The sequence below is a fragment of the Xyrauchen texanus genome, chromosome 41 (assembly GCF_025860055.1).
Source record: "Xyrauchen texanus isolate HMW12.3.18 chromosome 41, RBS_HiC_50CHRs, whole genome shotgun sequence".
Taxonomy (NCBI): Eukaryota; Metazoa; Chordata; class Actinopteri; order Cypriniformes; family Catostomidae; genus Xyrauchen; species Xyrauchen texanus.
In genome coordinates, this window is record NC_068316.1 from 8,702,175 (window position 1) to 8,725,320 (window position 23,146).

Sequence of the window (23,146 nt, forward strand, 5' to 3'; positions counted from 1 at the left end):
ATTACTTTTTCACACACAAATAAATGGTAATATATTTAATCTATAAGAACAACAAATCATTTCCAAAAGATTGTTTTAAACAGAGAGGCAGCAGCACAGTTATCCATGAGACTAAACAGACGGCACAGATAATTTAAGGAAATGAATGCAGGTATTCTAGAGTGATCTCCCAACCTTTTTTGTCTTTATTACCCCTACAGCCCCACCAGTAAGGCCCCATATGTACTTACATTTACACAAATACATATTGATTTCTTTCATTATAAAGTAACTTTACTTACTGGTATATTATTTCTTTAAAAGTAAATATGTTAAGCTGTTAATTTCCTAAAAATCTTGAGACTATTGTTTGTGAATCTCTCGAGAAGATAAAACCAGTAGCCCGATTAAGCAAATGTTTAATTTGAAAATGTTTATTTTAAAAAGATCATAGATCTGAAGATTGGCATAGTGCAAATGCTTGAATCAATGGTCCACGTCATCCGAACGACATTCTGAAACATTTGTCTTTTCTGTCAATGTGAATGGTTACATCTCAGGCAACAGTAAGTCTTTTATCCATAGCTCAACATGACAAACTCTCAGATATGCTCATCTAGAATAGGGTATTCAAAAAACATCTTGGGGCCACTTTTTCATAGCATTTATAAAAAGGCATATTCCGCAGCAAACGTGATTTAATAACTTAAAACAAAGCTCACCGATATGAAAACATTAGTCAAATAAAAATAATATTTTTTTTATATATATATATATATATATCTCAGATACAAAAGCAAACAACAGGACCAATTTAAACTAGCTGATTATCTGTTATCAAAAGCTGTTCATTGCAAGGATCACATATGACCATCAAAGAACATATAAACAATAAAATCACTCCGGAATGCAAATTAAAATCAGTGTAAAACAATTTCACATCTAAAAGCACTTCTACCTCCAGAGTACTGAAAATTGTATTTAAAATTAGACTAATTTCAAGATTAAATGTGTCAACCTTACTTCATACATATTTTTGGCTTATTTTAACAAAAGGCACAATTAGTGAGGCTAAATGTGAGAACTGGTTCGAACGTGTCATACTTCACTGATAGTCCAAAGTAGAAAAGTCAGAAATCCCAGATTCCCAAAGAGATAAATTGCCAGAACTATGTTTTTAAAACAAGATTCCTGGAGAGAGAAAACGGCAATGGTTATATCAGCATTTAACATTAATGAAATGGTCTCTCTAGGGAAATAAACACAAACCAAACTCACCGTACTATTAGTCTCATTCTCTTCAGGAACAAAAAGAATCTCTTCTTTGTCCTCAGAATTAATGTGTTCCGTGTAGATTTTAACGTTTTTTAAATATTTCCCTGGAAAACATACAATTATGACCTTTTACATTGAGATTTTGTCAGAAATCTTCACCAGATACCTTTAATCTTGGATTCTTTTTTTTCTACCAATTTGGAATGCCCAATTCCCAATGTGCTTTTAAGCTCTCGTGGTCCATAGTGATTCGCCTCAATCCGGGTGGTGAGGACGAATCCCAGCTGCCTCCACGTCTGAGACAGTCAACCCACGCATCTTATAACATGGCTTGTTGAATGCGTTGCCACGGAGACATAGTGCGTGTGTAGGCTTCACGCCATCCACCGCGGCATCCACGCTCAACTCGCCACGCACCCCACAGAGAACGAACCACATTATAGCGACCACGAGGAGGTTACCCCATGTGACTCTCCCCTCCCTAGCAACCAGGCCAATTTGGTTGCTTAGGAGACCTGGCTGGAGTCACTCCACAGCACGCCCTGGGTTTCGATCTAGCGAACTCCAGGGGTGATAGCCAGCGTCATTACCCTGAGATACCCAGGCCCCCTAATCCTTGATTCTTAAAGTATAAGCCATACACAAATAACCAGCCGTCCACATTTGATTTTTTTTCCTTGTATAAAACAGGTTGTTTTTCTCTGAAAGTAATGACATTTCAAACTGATTATCATTCAATCCATCATGTCAACCACTAATGCAGTAAAATAAAACCTTTTTACTATTTAATGGATTCATACTGCACAATTGAAAGAACATGTACATGCCGAGGACCAGTGTTAGGCACGTTACTCAAAATAAGTAATGTACTACAAATAACTATTTACTTTTCTAAAAAATGTAATATTACTTTACCGATTACTTAACCTAAACGTAATCACATTATTTATTATTTTACTTTTAAGTTACTTTCTAAATCACTTATCCTAGAGTCTATATTTCCATGCACACCCAACAGTCATAGTCGCAATGCTAACAGATGTTCATATTTATTCATATTTTAAATGTATTATACAGTACATATTACTAGGGCTGGGACCTCCCAATTCGATATTACAACTATATTTCCTAGCCAGTTCGATAAGTATTGTGACATTGCAATTCTGTAAGTATTGCGATTTGATGTTTTGATATAAAAACTTCTTAAAAAGATAAAGAAAACTCCTTTTTCTCAGAAAAAAATGTCTATTGAAGAACAGTTGAGTCTAAAATGACAATTGTTTCACTCTGAAATACATAATTTACAGGTAACAGGTAGGAATGTGCAAAACTACCAATTTAAAACTATCAATTGACCAGTCAGTGCGTTTTCTGAGCTAGGCGACTAGTTAGTGCAAACGAACCAATGGATAAGGCTGCATTATGTCCATTTGTATTCAACAAATAAATATATACAATATATCCTTTTAACTAAGCAAACTAATTTTGTTATTTTTCAATATACAGTAAAATATAACATATATTACCATGATAGGCTATTACTATCATCATAATAATAATTTTGGAAAATACAAATGGAGGCTACAGAGTAAACTTGTTCAAGAACCATTCCTGGGGCTGTACTGTATTATGACACACATGACAGTTCACCTATAGTCCCAAAGTTGTTGCATGTTATTTGCTTATGCATCCTGAGATAGTCTGAGAGCCTATGCAGCATTCTCATAAACAACTCTATTCTTACAAACTGCTCCCAGATGACTGACAGAGAAAGAAAAGTGAAAACTCACTGTTAGCGCTTGTTCCACGAGACACTGTAGCGTGAGCGCCAAAGCACAAATAAACTTCTGAACAAAAAAGCTAATCAGACACGCACATTGCTGGCATTTATTTAGTCTCTTCTTCAAAATATCAACGTCTTTTTGTCTAGTGGCATTTCTTGTCGACAGTGGTTAATGTGCAAAGTTACCCGCCACTGCGCATGAATACCCTGGCTGTTAGATTATAAATATTGCGGGGGAGCGAAATTTAGTTTATGGCATAAACTATTTATTAAAGCATAGTCAGACAGAATCTGCAGAATGACTTCTGACAAATACACTCCTCTCAAATAAATTTTTGGATTATGCATAATAACAGGAACATTGATCAAAGCAGAGGACTTTTTAAGACCGAGAGTGAACAAACGGTGCTTTATAAATGTAGCAGCGGTGCATTAAAAGGACAATGTAAAGAATTAAACAGACAAAACTTCAGACAGAAAACCTGTGTTAAACTTTGCACAAATATAGATTTCTATATTTATCTATTAATCATTGTAGCATTTAAAAAATAAATAAAAAACAAGTTTATCATAAAGACAATTTTAAAACCGTTTAGCTCAAGAATCGCGATTTGTAAAAGAATAAAAAATGTTCCCCAGCCCTACATATTACTTTAGCTCAAGTAGTGCACTTATAATTACTTAAATTGAAAGTCAGTAACTGTAATCTGATTACAAAAATTGTAAAATGTAACATTACATGAGCTTTTTTGTTACTAAAAACGAATTTGATTATGGTAACTAATTACCATGTAATCAGATACACCATACACTGCCGAGGACACAACTGAGGTATTTGAGAATAGAGAACACCACATGGTTGAGGGTGGATGACTGACCTACAGATAAAAACCCCCTCCTGTGGACTTCCAGAATCAAATCTGTCACCACAAACCAGACCACAATGGAAGCCAGGACACCTGTGGACCAGGGAGCAGGTAGGAGCAGAGCTTGCTGATGGATGCCGAGGAAGATGGTGACAACTAATCAGGAATAAATACAGATGTCAGATATGGTAGCCCCTGTTGTCTACCAAATGTGTTCTGGTGCTTAGAATAGCTACAATTATAAATTATATATCATGATGATTATAACTACCAGTCATAAAAGCAAAACGACCCGCCAAAAACACGTGTAAATAAGTACATACTTAATATCTATTATTATCATATTACTAAAAGCAAGCAGCTATAGTTAGCAGTTCAATTTTGTATTATTATTTATGTTATTATCATTACAATGATAATGAAAAACAGACCAGCATTCTTGTTATCAAAGTCATCCATATGGACATGTGCCAAATAATTACACATTTATATACACAGCATTGTTTCTTACCTGCTACGATCTGTGCTAAAGTGCCTGTTCCAAAATGCATCCAGTTGAAGATGTATCTCCTGAGAGCAGGTTATAATAAAAACCATAAGAGAAAATCAGGGTATTTTTAAACACCACCCTTTGAATCCATTAATATTGTAATAAAAACTGTAATTGGTTGATGAACTTTGAACTTTACAAGACTACAAAAAGGTTGTATTTGTTAACATAAACATGCATTAGGCATCATAAACGTACAAATGAACAATATTTACACTCCCCACCATTTATTAATCTTGGTTAATGTTAATTTATGAAATAGAATTGTTCATTGTTAATTCATGTCAGTTCATAATGCGCTAACTTAATGCAAGTATGTTGAAAATGACATTAATCAAGATTAATAAATGCTGTAAAGGCATTGTTCATTGATAGTTCATGTTAATGAATACAACCATATATAGACCGACCAATATAAAGAAACTTTTGAGTATGTTTGGAATTGCATACAACTCGTACAAGTTTTGCAGTATGTATATTGTGCATATCAAGCAAGTTTGTATGTATGGAATACCCAGGTTACCTAATATGTTAGCCAAAATGTGTAGTATACAATCAAACCACACTGCCTGAGATACTCTCAAAAAGCAATGCGCATATAGTTCTGAGATGAAAACAAAATACAACATACATACAATGTAGTAAGGTCAACTGTCGTATGCTAAACATTTCTCACAACACTTCATATACCATTTAAAATAGGCAGTATACAGTGTATACAGTGCTGTATGCATTACACTAGTATTCCATTCCAAACATAACCTTTGTTTGTCCGTACTCTGTAGTGTATGAGTTTGAGGATTTTACCTGGAGGCGTCTGGCGCAGGTCGGAAAAGTGCCATGACAGGTTGGATCACAGTGAGTGCCATGACAACACAGCCAAGATAGGGGTGTATGCCTGCCCGCTGTGGACAATACAACATTACAGATTAGAGGCAATAGTGTATATCAAAGGTTGCCAACAAATTTATTAAAAGAAATTTCGTACATACAGATTTCTGCTCTCCATCAAAAGGAACTCAGTAATGACCAATAACACTGGAAACAGACAACAAGTTTTTAAAAGCCTGCCCAAGTACAAGGTTGATGGGTATTATTTTACATGGGTGGGCTTGACGACAAATTGCTGCCATGGGACAGGACGCTCTCTGCTGGTTACACAAGATAAATGGCAGAAACTTGGCAAAAGAGACACCACAGATGCCCCTGGTGAGTCACAAATGCATCCCTCATGCTCAGACTGACGGATGAATACATGTGTCAGCTCTAAGCACAAATAAGCCGGATTTAATAAGACACTCTATAAAAATGTGTTTGATTAATCCCTGGAGGAGGGAAGTTTTTCAAAAAGGGCCAAAAATGCCACATGGTGGATCACTTCTAATTAGGGATTAGAAACGGTTCAATAAATTAAAACGAAAAGCAAAAACGAAAAAATTTTGTTTGCAGAATTTAATAAGAAAATGTGAGCAAACTTCCTTTTCTATCGTTCCAGAGTGAAAGCATTATTTTTAAAATGCTGGAAACTGGTTAATCATTTAGTTTATTTTTCTCGTTAAATCAAATAATTTTTAACTGTAAAACTTTAGAATTACAGTACTTCCAGTTGCCCGAATCCTTTCATTTTCCCTCATAAGAGTGTGCGGGCAAAGTTAACTTGCCCAGTGCTGTTTGTGGCCACCATGCCAGATTCTGTACCAAGAAGGCTATTTTGTGGTCACCTAACAGTCAGTCAGTCATTCTATTTCTTTTTTCATTATATCCTCTCAATTATTTAAATGCACTGTAGACTTAACTATAATAATAAAAAATTAAAAAAACACACAAATGAAATGTGTATCTCTGTTTTGCAAAGGCAAAACGCAGTGTTAAAAAAAAAAGAAGCAAGCTAAAATCCGTTAACAAAAATACTCAATTTAAAAGTATAGCCACAAACAGTTTGCATGTTGTCATGATTTTAATGTGATAAAATTGCTTAATTATCTTTTCTGTGTAAAGTTATATCCAATTTTACAACTTTGTTGCCATGGCAAGGTCCGTAAAGATGACGATTTAACAGTAGAATTAATGTACATTCTTAAAAAAAATAAGCTTCGCATTTCTGCCTTTTAACCCGTCAAAAATGGGTCCATTCACTTCCATTGTAAGTGCCTTTCTGTGACCTTTTTTTTTCATCCCCTTTTCTCCTAATTTGGAATGCCCAATTCCCACTACTTAGCAGGTCCTTGTGGTGGCGCGGTTACTCACCTCAATCCGGGTGGCGGAGGACAAGCCTCAATTGCCTCTGCTTCGGAGTCAGCCAATCTGCGCATCATATACGTGGCTTGTTGTGCATGACAACATGGAGACTCCAAGCATGTGGAGGCTCATGCTACTCTCCGCGATCCATGCACAAATTACCACATGCTCCATTGAGAACCAACTAATCAAGACCACAAGGAGGTTACCCCATGTGACTCTACCCTCCCTAGCAACCGGGCCAATTTGGTTGCTTAGTAGACCTGACTGGAGTCACTCAGTACACCCTGGATTCAAACTTGTGACTCCAGGGGTGGTAGTCAGAGTCAATACTCTCTAAGCTAACCAGGCGCAAAATATTTAGATTTTTGCCTTTTTAAAGAAAAGGAGGGACGAGCCTAAATGATTTGTTTTATTGTAATCAATATTATTCCACAAAATGTCTTTAACTGAGATACCGGAATATTCCTTTAACCATTCTTTCATTTCATTTTGACAAGTTACCCAATCCCTGCATCCAATGAATACCAAAACAAGAATATTCACTCTTTCTCGCTCTCTTTTTACCTTTCTGAATAGACACCATGTGGGTCTGACACATTTGGCAGTGCTGAGGAACAGTCAGAGGTGTGTGATGCATTGCGTGAAAATATGACACACTGTTAAAGGATGAGTATTACTCACAGACAGAAATGAATGTGTTTATGCATGTGTTACCTTGCTCCAGCCTCCTCTGTACATGAAAGGCAAAACAAAGCCAACCAAGGTAAGCAGGACTGTGAGGGTCATCAGCATTCGGTGTAACTGCGAAGACAAAAAGCTTTAAAAAAATGTATGCATATTTGAAAATGTGCTAAAGTCCTAACATTAGCAAAGATACTCCTACCTGAAACCAGACCTTCTGCCCCCAAATGTTGCTTTCAGGCCAATCCACTTTAAAGTATCGTGCCATGATGACTCCAGCACTGACTGTTGACATCCAGGCGATCAGCATGATGGCCCCTAAGGATACATACAGACACGGTGTTTCTGCTCTTTATTTTAAATATACTAGAGTATATATAATATATTATTTTAAATACGTTTTAAAAATAAAACAGATTTAAGCTTTTAAACTTTTTGAATACAAGTAAAAATAAACAATAGATTGGCTGGTGTTCTGGTTGGCTGCTTGCTGAAAAAAAGAATATTTTGCTTCATAGATGGTTTGTACCCTTCTTTTTTGGAATTTTACCACCCATTTTATAGTCCACCAGGTGGAATTCATATGACTGATCACTTAAAAAAATGAATAGCACACCCCTCCTCAACAAGCCACAAAAGTTTCGGTATTATTCATGTCCACAGCACCATTTTTGCAGGATGAGTGTGGCATGTGCAAAAGTTCAAAGTTTAGGTTTTGAAAAAACCTAAAACCGAATAGTTACAGTAATGCCTGTCTTTGCAAGCACCACAAATGGACAGTATAACGCAGTTATGTCAGCTTTTGTGAATTAGATCAGCATTTAGAATGCTTATATTCAGCTGTACCATGATATCTGATCAACAGAGGTGAGCGAGAGCCACGGAGATCCTCTGGAGGTCCTGTGACAAGTTTCTTATTGGCCGAAATTAGAGGTTGACGGTCATGTCGATGAGTTCGCCCTAGAGGCAGAGAAAGAGACAGAAAAAAAATTGGTGACACTAGTGACTAATAAAAAATTTAATAAAAAAAAAAAAGGCTTACCATCTTCAGCTCGACCATGTGCCATGAAGACGTAGTACGTCTGGTCCAGGCTGAACCTCTTTGGATCGTCAGTTGGAAGGTGTATTTCTCGGCTAAAGCTACACTGAATAACTCCATCTGACAGCCTCCATGCTGTGTCTTTCAGAACATTCTAGAAACAAATTCAAAAACAAAGATCTCAGAACTATACTGATAGTCTTAAAGGGATAGTTCACCCAAGAATTTCTGTCATTATTTTCTCAGCCTTGTGTTGTTCCATTTAACGTTCTTTCTTTAGTGAAATGTTAGCCTCATACACCATTCACTTTCGTTGCATCTTTTTCTATACAATGAAAGTAAATGGTGACTGGTAAATGACAAAGAAATAATAAAAAAGTAGAACCATCCCTTTAGGTATTTTTTTTTTTTTTTTTTACTTCTTTTTACTTTTAAGCCACTGTGCAGTGTTTGCAAGACATTTTTACTTTTTAATGTCAGTGTGTACCTCTGAAGACATTACTGGATGTGTCCGTCCAAGAACATACGCAGCCTTGGCATCAACCTTGTCTACATCTCTTATGCACATATAGATGTCATCGTTCCCCTGAAATGCAGAACAGATTGCTATTATTTATCATAATGCATGCTATTAGTCATTAAATGGGAAAATAACATTTCACACTGAATCATCAGGGATCAAAGTGTCAATCTGGCTATAAGCAGTGAAATTAATGTCTTCTATATGATAAAATTAAATATAAAGTACTCCAAATGAAGGTCTTTATTACCATCCATTTGTCCAGTGATAAGGCAAAGGACACATAACCCTCTGCAGGTCCACTGAGCTCAAACATCACACTTCTGTTCTCTGTCCAGAAGGACAGGAAGTGACACGACACGTCATTCTGTGGGTCACAGCCCGCTGGATCTCTCAAACAGGACTTCCTGATTCCACAGCCCTCAGAAGTGAACTGAAGAGGTGACGAGAAGGGATTTGATATCTTACAGAACAGTATTATTGTCACTAAATTCAGTTAGGATCACTACTTTATTTTAAGAATGTGAAATGTCAGAATAATAGAAGAGAGAATTATTTAATTCAGCTTTTATTTTTTTCATCATATTCCCAGTGGGTCAGACATTTACATTCACTTTGATAGTATTTGGTAGCATTGCCTTTAAATTGTTTAACTTGGGTCAAATGTTTTGGGTAGCCTTCCACAAGCTTCTCACAATAAGTTGCTGGAATTTTGGCCCATTCCTCCTGACAGAACTGGAGTAACTGAATCAGGTTTGTAGGGATTCTTGTTCGCACACACTTTTTCATAATGCCATCTATTTTGTGAAGTGCACCAGTCCCTCCTGCAGCAAAGCACCCCCACAACATGATGATGATGCCACCCCCATGCTTCACGGTTGGGATGGTGCTCTTTGGCTTGCAAGCCTCACCCTTTTTAACAATAACAATGGTCATTATGGCCAAACAGTTCAGTTTTTGTTTCATCAGACCAGAGGACATTTCTCAGAAAAATAAGATCTTTGTCCTCATGTGCTCTTTCAAACTGTAGTCTGGCTTTTTTTATGGTGGTTTTGGAGCATTGGCTTCTTCCCGCTGAGCAGCCTTTCAGGTTATGTCGACATAGGACTCGTTTTACTGTGGATATAGATAAACCTGTTTCCACCAGCATTTTCACAAGGTCCTTTGCTGTTGTTCTGGGATTGATTTGCACTTTTTGCACCAAACTACATTAATCTCTAGGAGACAGAATGCGTCTCCTTCCTGAGCAGTATGATGCTGTGTGGTCCCATGGTGTTTCTACTTGCGTACTATTGTTTGTACAAATGAACGTGGTACATTCAGGCATTTGGAAATTGCTCCCAAGGATGAACCAGACTTGTGGAGGTCCACAATTTTTTTCTGAGGTCTTGGCTAATTTCTTTTTATTTTCCCATGATGTCAAGCAAAGAGTCATTGAGTTTGAAGGTAGGCCTTAAAATACATCCATAAGTACACCTCCAATTGACTCCAATTAGACTATTAGAAGCTAACTGGCTAATTGCCTAAAGGCTTGACATCATTTTCTGAAATTTTCCAAGCTGCTTAAAGGCACAGTTAAATTATTACAATAACAATTCTGACCCACTGGAATTGTGATCTAGTCAATTAAATGTGAAACAATCTGTCTGTAAACAATTTGGAAAAATTACTCATGTCATGCAAAAGTAGATGTCCTAAACAACTTGAAATCTGTGGAGAGGTTACAAAATGAGTTAGAATGACTTCAACCTAAGTGTATGTAAACTGCTGACTTCAACTGTATGTCTAATGACCACTAAACCAGAGAGAATTGTCAGAGGTCAATTCCATCACCCAGATCAAACAGAAAATGTCAGTGTTCATTTGAAAACACAATAGCAATAATCATAGGAAGTGACCCAAAGGGGGTCTGAGCCTAAAGTGTTGTCAGGACAGATCCACACGCCCCATGTAACTCATGTGAACTGTCACTTTTGCAACATCAGCTTTATTTGAGCTCACCGATTGAGACAGCAATGAGGAAGGCACTGTGGTTTTGGTACCAATGGAACCACCAATGGTAGTTCGTGCTGGGGGAGGAGCTACACCATTTTGCGACACCACTGGACCTGGAATTTTTACCCAATAGTCCTTATACTTTCGTACAACAGTTACCCTGAAAGAAAAGAAAACCCAACCCACAAAAAGTATTGTAATCAGGAAGTTGTCTAAAAACAAACTCTGAAAACAAAAGTATTTGAATACTTACAGAAACTGCACACTGGGAGGTGAGTCTTGTGGCGCAACCCAGATCACCTGGACCGCAGTCTTATGGGAATCACTGGTATGACTTACAGCTGAGCCCTTTAAAGATTTACGACACAGATTATGGCAAATAATCAGCTCCATACCATCTTTTAATCTCTTTGAGCCAATAAATAATGATTTTTACAAAGAAAATGTAGCTCAAAATTTTTTTGAAAGCTGAAGGGTGTAATTTCTGCACAACTAGCATCATCAAAAGGAATCGCAAATATAATCACTGTTTTTAAACAGATTCCAGAAGACTCTCCCCGTCTTCTATTCAGTTGTACAAACAGAACATCCTGGCACAAACTCACACTATAACCTTATAGTTGACTTTGCATATTAAGCTGGGATACAAGAAGAATTTTAGCATCATAAAAAAATAAAAATAATAATAAATGAAAAAAAAACACCCATCAGCTTTAATGAATATTTTGTTCTCAATATAAAGCAAAAACTACTGTGCTCACTAACGTCCTTATCACCGCACTGAAGCAGCTGAGATATGGCAGAATTGATTAACTTAAATGATCCAATGGTTTCGTCAAGATTCCCGGCATTCCTTGCTTCTATGAGGAATCCTCTGAAGTTTGCTGTGCTTCCTGAAGCAGCCACTGATAATGTCACTGTAAATGTGAACAACGTGTGATAAGATTTTCTATTAATGTAAACCATAACAATAAATAAAAAAATATAAATGATCACTAATATATCAACAGTCAATGAAATACTAAAAGGATCACCTTTGATTTCATCACCAGGGCTGAATGTGATTTTGTCCACTATAATGGTGTATGGAGGAGCTTTGGTGCTGGGATCATGGTGATGTTGAGGCATCATGTCACCACAAGATTCGGTCACCTTTCCATTAGGGTAACAAATGACTGTCTCTAAACACACTAAGAGCAGCACAAATACAACCCCTGTCTTCATCAAAACCTGAAATGAATGGATAGTTACTGCAAAACTCAACTTTACGATGATAATTACACAAGCGTATCTGACCATCTTTATTTCTTTGCATCAAGTGTTTCTAAATGCGCTGATCTGGTTCTATATGTAGAATAACAGAGGTTGCGCAATAAAAATAAGGTTGAAAAACAGGTTTATAAAACGATCCTTACAAAACATTAAAGTAGCAGTAGCATGGTGCTTTTACTGTACCGTCAGGTGGTACTGTTACTTTGATATAATACTGATAAATAATTACCATATTTGTATACCATGCTATTCATACGGTATTAAGGAACATGTCCAAAGAAACACTCATAGTATTACCATTGTACACGTGCAGAAAACCAGGTTATGCCATGGTACTTTTTGTTAGTGAAGTTTAGAGTGCTTAACAGCTTGTTAATGTCTCAAATACGAAAAATAAAAATAGTTAACAGCGTTTTACAAGAAATGTCAGTTGTCTAATCAGTCTCTCAAGAGAAGCCTGCAAAAACAGATAAGGAAGCGAGACAGCAATTGTTAATTCCTCCAAAACAGCAACTTTACCTTTGTTTGAGAACTTTGTCTACAGTTTCAACACTCATGAACCCGTGTATATATTTATTATTGCACCAATTAAAGACAGAAATTCATGTTTTGATGACAGAGTTAATGTGAGCGAATGTGAAGTGTGTGGATAAAGGTCGTGTTTTTATTTCTCGCGCCCAGTTAGTCAGTCCCGCGCGATGGACTGATGGCTTTCACTGATAATACCTATAAAAACAAAAAGCCTTTCTTAAAGGGAGGAAAAAAATTGAGATTAAATCGACCCTTTCCATAATCCAAAGGGTCAACAGTTCACAAAAAGAGCCCACATTCACCGTAACATTGAAATCATAAGCTACTTCCTAGTTGATTGGAATGATAAACAAATATATGCTTACCTCCATTCATCTAAAATAAATTAACATCAACCGGCGACACTAACAAAAAACAAAGAAAAAACCTGTGTTAATTACATGGCAAGGGCTGAGATGTGGGCGGTCTTTATGTGTAGGAGTGTGATTTGTTGAAGGCAGTGCACGAAAACACGCCCACACGAGAGTGGGTGGGGTTTCAAATGATGATAGCTGAAAGTTGGATCCAGTTCCACGTGCTTTTATAGACCTTTTTCACACTCCGGGTTTTGGAATGCGGAAGTAAACGTTTGCAGGGTGAATGGGAGCAAAAAACATTTTCACTTACCCATCTGCTCCAAGACCAAAAGAAAACCCCCACTATTACCTTTGAATGACTTTCCATAAGAGTTAAAAAAATAGAGCGAGGTGAATTAAGACAGTAAATGAGAAGATGCCAAATGTATTGTCACTCTCTCAAGAGCTGTAATCGAAACCTACGGAAGCCCTGAAATAGTGTCTCAGTTGCTTCCTGAGCCTTAGTCTTAAATTTGTTTCTCTCTTCAAAAAACGTTTTTCTCTATCCTTAATTTTTTTCTCTCTTCCAAAAAATAATTTCTCTTAATTTTTTTTTTCTTCTATTCCAAAAAGAAATAAAATAATGTCTCTTCAAAATGTTTTTTCTCTCTCTTCAAAAAAAGGAATGCGTTACCAACCTTGGCCACTAGGTGCCTCTATCAGTACACATATAATCTTATGCTTTTAATGATTTCTCTGTTGCTATGTGTCATGTGCAGACTTTCAATGTGAAATTAAATTCTTATAATATATTTTAATATATCATGTTGTCTATTTTTTTTAAACACACTGTCTACTTCAGAAGTGAAGATTTCCAGATGATGACTGTCAAATAAATATCCAATTATTTTTGGTCTGTCTAAACATGAGCTAGACAGTTACATCAATGTAAAATGCTCATCCCAAACAAATTGGTGAGGGGTGAGCAATCACCTAGTATCGATGATGGGATGATTTTTATTAAAATATATATTTTATAAAATTGTGGAATAATTTTACATTTAATGGTTTTAATTATTAGTAGTTTAGCAACTTGATTCATTCTCGGGTGTTAGGGGTTCATGGTAATGTTAATGCATGAGTCAGTAGACTAAACACACATTCAACCGGACGACTGCAATGGAGATATAATAATTAAGATGTTTTCATATTGTATTGAGGTCATTTCTTGTGTGAATGAATCAAGTTGCTAGACTACTAATAATTAAAACCACAAAATGTCAAATTAGACCATATGGTATTTTATCTGGCACTTATGATCACGCATAGAGGTTACGTCCTTTAATATAGTAACAGTAAAGGATGTGTTTGCTCTTTCATGATCATCCATTTATTGGTGAAAAAGTAAGGAATCATTTTATTATCATTATTATTATCTATTTTGTTTTAAACAACATCACCCCTCACCAATTTGTTTGGGATGAGCATTATACATGGGCGTAACTGTCTAGCTCATGTTTAGACAGACCAACAATATTTGGATATATTCTATTAAATATGTTATATTAAAATATATTATAAGAATTGAATTTCACTTTGAAAGTCTGCACATGACACATAGCAACAGAGAAATCATTAAAAGCATAAGATTACACGTTTACTGATAGTGGCACCTGGTGGCCAAGGTTGGTACCGCATTCCTTTTTTTGAAGAGAGAAAAAAAAAATTTAGAGAGAAAAAATGTAAGACTTGCTCATGAAGAACTGAGACGCAATTTTTTTTTTCACCGTTTACTTTTTTTTTTTTATTCCACCATGTGGTTCAGGGCTTCCGTAATATTAACACAATGCACAATGTTTTAAATTTACACTCAATATTTTACAAATGTATAATATATATATATAAAAAAATCGATATTTACGCTGCCTATGGGTCATCACAGCCTGTGAACAAATTATTTTGTCACAAAATTGTGCCATGTTTCGTATTGATCTCTCGTGGCTTCTATTGGACTTTAATGTTCTTTTGTATATAAGACAGTTTAATTTTATATAGGCTACATATATGTCTATAAAATGAATATTATCCTAGCAAAGACAGAACTTTCCCATAATGCTAGTGTGTTCGCATTTGGTATTTTTTTGGGAATCATCTGCTGTACGCTTTAGAAACGTTTTTTTTTTTTTTTTTTTAAACCATAAGCTAACCTTCCCAGAACGCTGCAGTAACCCAACCTAATACAAACCTAATGTACATTTTCAAATTGTTATTTTCTGGTTTTATTTTGCAGAATCAACTTTTTCCTGTACTTTTCAATATGATTATTTTATATACATTTGTAATTATTATTTATGGTAATATGTTTTTAATATTTATTTATTTTTTTATAAATGTTGCAGAGAGGTGTTTGATAGACAACAATGACTGACATTAGTGTAGTACAGCATTTTAGTAAATGCTGAAATATATTTTAATAATAATAATAATAATAATAATAATAGAGTTACGTAAATATGATTTCCAGAATTTCTTCATTAAATGCTACTTGGATTGTGAAAACATTTAAAATAAGAATAAATAAGTTGAAGCAAAGAAATACCTCATGACACTAATAGGTTATTATTACTGTATTAATATTATTGTAGTTGCAAGGTTTATATCAGTTCTCTGACATATTTCTGTAAGTACAGTATTTATATATTCACCTACATACTGAATGGACAACACATGTTCTTTACGTGATGTAACCTGGGAAATGGAACTGGAAAGGTACTTGCTATATTTAGGGTCACTGAAAGGTCATGACACCCCAGATGCATGACCTTATTAGATGCATAAGGTCTGCTGTACTGCTGTACTGTCAACGTCGGGTGACATACCAGTGAGGAGTCCATCTGATGTTGCTGGTAATGAAACTTGTTATAGTTTATTTCAGTTTTGGCTCCTCATGGCAACATTTGCTTTACTGAAAAATGCATGAAAATGCTTGAGATTTACAGTCAGGATCAGTTAAAATTTTTATTTAAAGGTTTAACGTTTATGTCTGAGCATTTCTTATTTGAAAAATATTTAAAATGTATTGATAAACTGAAATAAATATATTACTCAATTCATGTTTTATAAACAGTCCCTTTAATAATTTTTTATCAGACAGAGAGACAGATAGATAGAATATCTATCTATCTATCTATCTATCTATCTATCTATCTATCTATCTATCTATCTATCTATCTATCTATCTATCTATCTATCTATCTATCTATCTATCTGTCTGTCTGTCTGTCTGTCTGTCTGTCTGTCTGTCTGTCTGTCTATCTGTCTGTCTGTCTGTCGGTCTATCCATCAATCTATCGGTCTGTCTGTCTGTCTGTCTCGTTTTGTTGCTTCCGGTTAGGTCAGTAGGTCAGATTATTTATGCAAACACGGTTGAGAAATGGTCAAACATACACAAATCCCCTGTAGTCTAATATAACTGCATGTCTTGCCAGTGGATTGTTCACATGTTGTTCGGTGTTTTCCTATGGCAGACAGTCCGTACTCTTGGAGATCCAGAGGTAACCTTTACAGTTACAGGGTTTAAAGGACACCCCAAAAAAGGACCGACAACATGTTCCGTGGCAGACAGACACGAGTGCTTCTCCTGAATGACATGGAAAGATTGGAGCGCACACTGTTTCGCCTGGATCAAGGTAGGTCTTTGTCATTCAACTCCAGTCCAATAATAATCCATTATGTACTGCAAGTGAGAAGATTTAATGCTGGTTATAAACACAATATATATCATGATGTTAGGTTAGCATTTTTCTACTTTTTTCTACAGTTTATTGATGCCTTTGCTGCAGAAACCCTTCTACCAATCTAATAACTTTTACTCTGTGTGTGAGTGTTACTGCAACTCAAGACGTACCTCTGGAGAGACTTTGGATAGATTTACATGTTATGCATGATGCATTTGCACCGGAATATCACATTCGATAAAGCGATCCGCTAAATATAGTGCTGGAATGTGCTGTGGTTCTGCTCATAGGTTTTGCAGTGTATACATTTTGAAATACTGTATGCAAGTGAGTTTACTGAATATTTTGGCTAAAGGAATGGACAGGAATGCTGTCACGTGACCTTATGACCTTGCCACATGACCTTATTATTATGGGTATGGTATCTCATAAAATATTTTATTGTAATGTTTATACAGTCTAATGACAAATGAAGAAAAACAATTATAGAGGCTGATCTTTTCATTATTAGAAAGTCATCTGTTTATTCCATGTGTAAAGTAAATTCACAAATGCACAAATACTATATACTGCAGAGTAGTATGGTAGTATGCTGTTTTGATTATGAACATAGCTCAAGTCTCTCAACTAGTTGACATTTAATTGAGGAGCATTTAATGCTTTGAATACAATAGTTGCTGATTCACCAAAAACAGCTAATTAAATGCACTTTATAAACAAATGTTGTAAACTTAATTAACAGATTATTTCAATTTGCAGCGCCCTTTGCTGTTTTCTAATGTGGCTCACACTTCTATTCACTTAGGTTTTGAGCTTCAGTTTCGGTTAGGGCCAACCCTACAGGGCCAGAATGTGCACGTCCACACCAATTACCCAGCTACAGGAAGGAAGTTCAACAGCTCCTACTTCCATCACCTGGAGTGGGTCAACCCCAGTGGCAGAGAAGATGACTCTGACAAATACTGCAAACTGGACCTGGAGATAGCAGGCTCTTATCATTATTACTTTGGGTGTGGGTTAGTGAGTTTTATTATTGTTAAAATTGATTTAAACTTTTCAGAATCTGGATAATGTTTAACTATTTTAGGTTGTTTTGAAATATTTCCTGTTTCAGTGGCATGCCCAAGATTAAAGGGTATATAACTCTAGAAAAAAACCTAAGTGGGTCAATTGTTTGGTATAAATTTAAAGAAAACATTTCCACATTTTTCATTATATAGATTATGATAAATTATGAGACTCTCAGCCTAGCAACTGCTGAAAAAAAAGTGAGCCAAATAGTTCTTTTTTTCACATTTTTCTGATTTGACATGGCAATAACATTTTATAGTATTACAAAAATAATTTATCCTAGTGTTCGAAAATGTCTTAAAGTGTCCAAAAGCCTCTCCAAAAAATAAAACATTATAATTCTACATAAGAACTAATTACACATACAACAACGACTAAAGGTATGCTTTCTCTCCAAAGCTTGCAGGCAAGAGTAACGAGATCTCAAACAGTTCCATTCTGTGTCATTTGAGCCATAACTGAATCTGTATCATGTACTTGGTGCCATCTCCTGTTGGGCACATGTAATTAGAGTGAACAGTTCTCTCTGCCCATATTTGGATGATCTTAACCTCTGGTTGCAGTGATCTGAATCCTAATACGATTGGTTTAGCATTCCATGACGCCGGACAACGTACTACATCATTTTTGATGAAGTCATCTGATCCAGGAACGCTAATGTGTTTTTAGCCAGATAGCACATTATGTGCTGTGTGCACATTGTGCTTCGTGTTGATTATCTAATGAGCTATGCATCTGATTATGTTGTGTGTGGGCTCGGTTTAACGGGAATCCCCTCCTCTAAGTAATGCTATGCGATTATGTTTTGTTTATTTTTCGTTAAGTTATAAGTGAAAAAGCGGCTTATAAGCAGCACCTGTTAACATGTAACATGTATGTAAAAGACAGATAGTATACTTAGCTATTTATTGCTAGATTTGTGTCTGTGAGTAAAACAAATAGGCTGATAGTCTTCTACCCTTTGAGAGCTTTTCAGCGGCATATGACACATTTCTATTTGATCAGTTTAATATTTTTAGTGATTACAATAACATATACAGTGCAAAATGATTAATAAATCACAAAACAGAACACTTCTGATTTGTCTGCACATTTCAAAGCTTTGGTCATAATGCCTACATGCATTGCAAATTGCAGCTTCAAAGCTTCTTTACTGTAGTTATTAGTATTTTGATAATCATTTTATTATCGATGGGCCCAATCCAAGCTTAAAAGGTTAAAGGAATAGTTTACTCCAAAAATGTATTCTGTCATCATTTAATCACCTTCATGTTGACATTCTTCCATGGAACACACAGGAAATGTTTGGCAGAAAGTAAGTAAATGATGACCTATGGATGACCTATGGATGAACTATCCGTTATATATCAGTATTATTAAGTAATTTTTTTTGTTTGTGCAGGAATGAGAAAAAGACCGGAGGTGGATACATTGTGGTGGATCCAGTGCTGCGAGTTGGCCATGAGAGGAAGATGCTGCCAATGGACTGCATCACAATTCAGACTTACTTGGCCAAGTGTCTGGGTCCACTGGATGAATGGCTGGACAGACTCAAAGTGGCCAAGGAAACTGGTCAGAATCTTTCTACAGCTGGGGTGTAGCAAGGAATTCTGGGCCCCCTGACTGTATATTGCTCTGGACCCATTCATATTAAAAAATAAAGATAAAATTATAAAAAAATAAAAAATATAAACCCATATAAACCTAGTTTTATATGGACAAATATGTATTTCCAGCTAAGAAATTTGACTTTTCTCCCCATTAATTGGGTCTACTGGGTCTATAGAGTGTAATATTCAGAAAACAAATCCTCTGATCTGACAAGGTCTCACACAAAACCAGGTTGAACTTTATTCCTCTCAGCAGTCTGTGGGTCATTGCACCTTTTCAGAGCCACCAACAAAGCTTTGCATGTGTGGGAAATTGTCTTTCTGTGGGCAGTTTGGCAAGATTAAAAGTAAAATTTACATTAATTTTCCATTTCAAGTAATCTTGTTGCTGTAAACAAACATTATATGAAATATATTAGGATAAATATTTAAATAAACAAATAACATTCCCAGTCCAAATAGCAATGTTTGACATCTTTCTTTAAATTCACCCATGTTTACTGTCAACTTTAAACATTGCACACATCTATTGATCTGAGTTAGTTGTAATTTTTCTATCTCCAGGTTACAACATGATCCACATCACACCTCTGCAAAAACTAGGTGTATCACGGTCATGCTACTCCATAGCCGATCAACTAGAACTGAACCCAGATTTCTCCCCACCTGGCAAGAACTACACATGGATGGATGTGGGCAACCTGACTGAGAAACTTAAGAAAGAGTGGAACATGATTTGCATCACAGACGTGGTGTACAACCACACAGGTATGTTTCTGCTATGCCTCTATGCACACACTAAATAAAACATGTTCTGACATTCAGTGTAAAGCCTTCTAAGAAGAGTGGAAGCTGATAGGGAGGTTCAACTCACTACTAATGCCAATTGTTTTGAAATGGAATGCTCAAAAAGGACATGTGTGCATAGTGTTTGGGTGTTCACATACATTTTGCCATATAGTATATGTAGAAACTGTCTGGACGTGTTTCTCAAAAAGTTCTAAGTTGAAGCTCTGGTTTGAAGAATTACACTGTGTGCTTTAGAGAGAAGTGGTTAGGCTATGTATAGGCTACCTCAATTGCTGCAATAAGAGAGTTGATGAAAGTTGGTCACATCTGTGGGACAATGGTTGAGATTTTTCACCTTTGATTGGCATTGTAGGGGCTTGCAGGGAGTTGGAATTGTTGGAATTGCTTGTGACATTCTAATATTTCATGTAGCACTCATGTTTCATATGCCATGGGAACAAGTAATCAACAAAAGTAATTTGAACCATTTTGACTTTATGAACATCATATTTAAGAGGGTGTCAAACTGAAAAATTTTCTCGCCAACCAGTTCTGGTTATAGAGTTTTACAAAAAATCCAGCAAGGTGTAAAAGTAAAAAGTATCACAACAGGGGTTAATTTTCCTTACAGTTTTGGGAAGGTTTCCCATTTTTGCAGTTCTTCTTCAACCATTGGCATATTAGCTGCAGGTGGTAAGGAAAGAGTTCACCGTGTAAAATTAACATATAACAGATAATAACAATCTGAAATGGATCATACCAACAATTTTGGCAATATAATATTTACAGTCTGAAATTCCAACCTCCCAGTATGCCATTGCTACCTGTTTTGGATCATATGTGGCACTATTCCAAATAGCATTTTACTTTATTACAATTCCTGATAGAACATTTTAAAAATGTTACCTTTACTTAAAAGGATAGTTCACCCAAAAATAAAAAGTATCTCATAATTGACTCACTTTCATGCCATCCCAATTGCGTATGACTTTCTTTCTTCTGCAGACCACAAAAGACTTTTAGAAGAACATCTCAGCACTGTAGGTCCTTTCAGTGCAAGTGAATGGTGGCCAGAACTTTGAAGGTCCAAAAAGCACATATAGGCACCATAAAAGTAACCCATACGACTCCAGTGGTTTAATATATGTATTCTGAAGTGACGCAATGAGTTAAGGTGAGAAACAGATAAATATTTAAATCAGTTTTTGCTATAAATCTCTATATATAATGTGAAGGGTTTTAATATTGATCTGTTTCTCACCCACACTCACCCAATCATATTGATTCTGAAAACAGATTTAACCACTGTTTTAAAGTCTTTTGGATTACTTTTATGTGGCTTTTATGTGAGTTTTGGTGCTTGAAAGGTCTGGTAACCATTCCCTTGCATGAATGGACCTACAGAGCTGAAATATGCTTTTAAAAATATTTGTTTGTGTTCTGCTGAAGAAAGAAAGTCATACAAATCCGGGATGGAATAAGGGTGAGTAGACGATAAGAGAATTTCCATTTTTTTGTTTAACTATTCCTTAAATATAAATTCAGCCAACTACCTTGATGGGAATACTTCACAAGAAAGTACATTTGTGAGAAACCTTTTGTGCTTGAATACAGTGGTGACATTTTTATACATTGAAAACCCTGAAATTTGCACCCCAAATTCATCCCAAAAACAAAACATGATTTTTTTTAAAACCAGTAGTTTCCTAAAAACATTTCCAAAGAGGAAAAATAAGAAAAGTAGAAAGAAGAAAAGTAAGAAAATATATCATCATTCTTAGGTAAGATACTACGGAAAGTGTTTAAACATTTAAACACTGCAGTGATAATTTTCTAAGTAGTGTAACGAACGACTGACACTGTTAATGAGGAATGTCATAAATTACATGAATAAGAGTTCACTCTCTTTAAACACATATTGATTTGGTTGACAGTAATAACGTGCTACGGTAGCAATCTTATCAGGAACTCTCACGATTGACTTCCTGCCAATTAAGTAAATGTTTACATATCACCTTTTCATTTGCTTAATATCTGCACGCTGTTGAACTAGAAACTAATATACTAATAGGAACACCAGGCTGTGCTTCCTTATATTTTGGATTTGAAAGGAAAGCATTCCTATTTGACAAAACAAAGAGAACAGAACAACATACAGTGACCACGAAACACTATACTGTATCTATACATGCGTCTATACAGTATCTACGGTATGCTGTAGCTCAAAGAAGATCCTCTGTCTATATCTAAAAACAGTAACATGTGTCATATGTAACATATGCCCTCTATGTGCAGTATGCATTCATACAAATGCAGTTTTGATAGATCTGAGTTTCTAATTTCTGTTCCCATAATTAGCTGTCAACAGTAAATGGATCAGACTCCATCCAGAGTGTGGCTATAACCTGGTAAACTCTCCTCATCTGAAGCCTGCCTGGCTTCTGGATAGAGCCCTGTGGCACTTTAGCTGCGCCATAGCAGCTGGAAAATACGATGACAGTGGCCTTCCTGCTCTTATTGAGAATGAGAAGCACATAACAGTAAGTCTAGAAGGTCTCACCTAAGTTTACTCTAAATATACACTACAGAAATACCAAAGGTTGGTGCTAATGAACCAATGAAACACTTGATGGTATTTTGGCTTGATGTTTCAGACGCTTCAAGGGCTTCTATGGACGGAGGTTTTCACCCAGTTGAAAATATGGGAGTTTCTGCAAGTGAACGTTGAGAAAGCTGTGGAGCAGTTTAGGAAGCTTCTTCAAGCTGGTGAGTGAGTGAAGTCTGCTGGCATCTTCAGGAATACTCTGACTCTTGCACCATCCATGGAAGGGAACCGTCAGAAGGTAAATTCTTGTAGGAGCAGTAGTAATTT

At 36.0% G+C, this 23,146-nt stretch overlaps 2 protein-coding genes across 3 annotated transcripts in view; one reads left to right on the forward strand and one right to left on the reverse strand.

Annotated features, from left to right (window-relative positions):
* Positions 1 to 54: 54 nt before the first annotated feature.
* LOC127634337 (putative ferric-chelate reductase 1) lies at positions 55 to 13,180 on the reverse strand. 2 transcript variants are annotated; one of them, XM_052113843.1, is made up of 16 exons: positions 13,098 to 13,180; positions 11,964 to 12,119; positions 11,695 to 11,846; positions 11,183 to 11,277; positions 10,936 to 11,089; positions 9,185 to 9,367; positions 8,902 to 9,000; positions 8,418 to 8,568; positions 8,222 to 8,335; positions 7,578 to 7,693; positions 7,409 to 7,495; positions 5,261 to 5,358; positions 4,415 to 4,473; positions 3,916 to 4,059; positions 1,258 to 1,358; positions 55 to 1,170 (listed from the first exon to the last, which is right to left on the reverse strand). In XM_052113843.1, the coding sequence occupies exons 1-16, from the start codon at positions 13,105 to 13,107 to the stop codon at positions 1,078 to 1,080; spliced, it is 1,812 nt and encodes a 603-aa protein (XP_051969803.1). In that variant the 5' UTR covers positions 13,108 to 13,180; the 3' UTR covers positions 55 to 1,077. The 2 variants fall into 2 exon arrangements, with proteins under 2 accessions (XP_051969803.1, XP_051969802.1); XM_052113842.1 differs by having other exon boundaries at positions 11,964 to 12,159; positions 13,098 to 13,170.
* Positions 13,181 to 15,909: 2,729 nt separating this feature from the next.
* LOC127634665 (glycogen debranching enzyme-like) overlaps positions 15,910 to 23,146 on the forward strand; it is a 32,277-nt gene continuing 25,040 nt past the window's right edge. The window contains 7 exon segments of the mRNA XM_052114298.1: positions 15,910 to 15,973; positions 16,595 to 16,756; positions 17,610 to 17,820; positions 19,278 to 19,447; positions 20,050 to 20,253; positions 22,633 to 22,814; positions 22,929 to 23,040. Coding sequence (XP_051970258.1) covers positions 16,675 to 16,756; positions 17,610 to 17,820; positions 19,278 to 19,447; positions 20,050 to 20,253; positions 22,633 to 22,814; positions 22,929 to 23,040 — 961 coding nt within the window. The 5' untranslated portion in view covers positions 15,910 to 15,973; positions 16,595 to 16,674.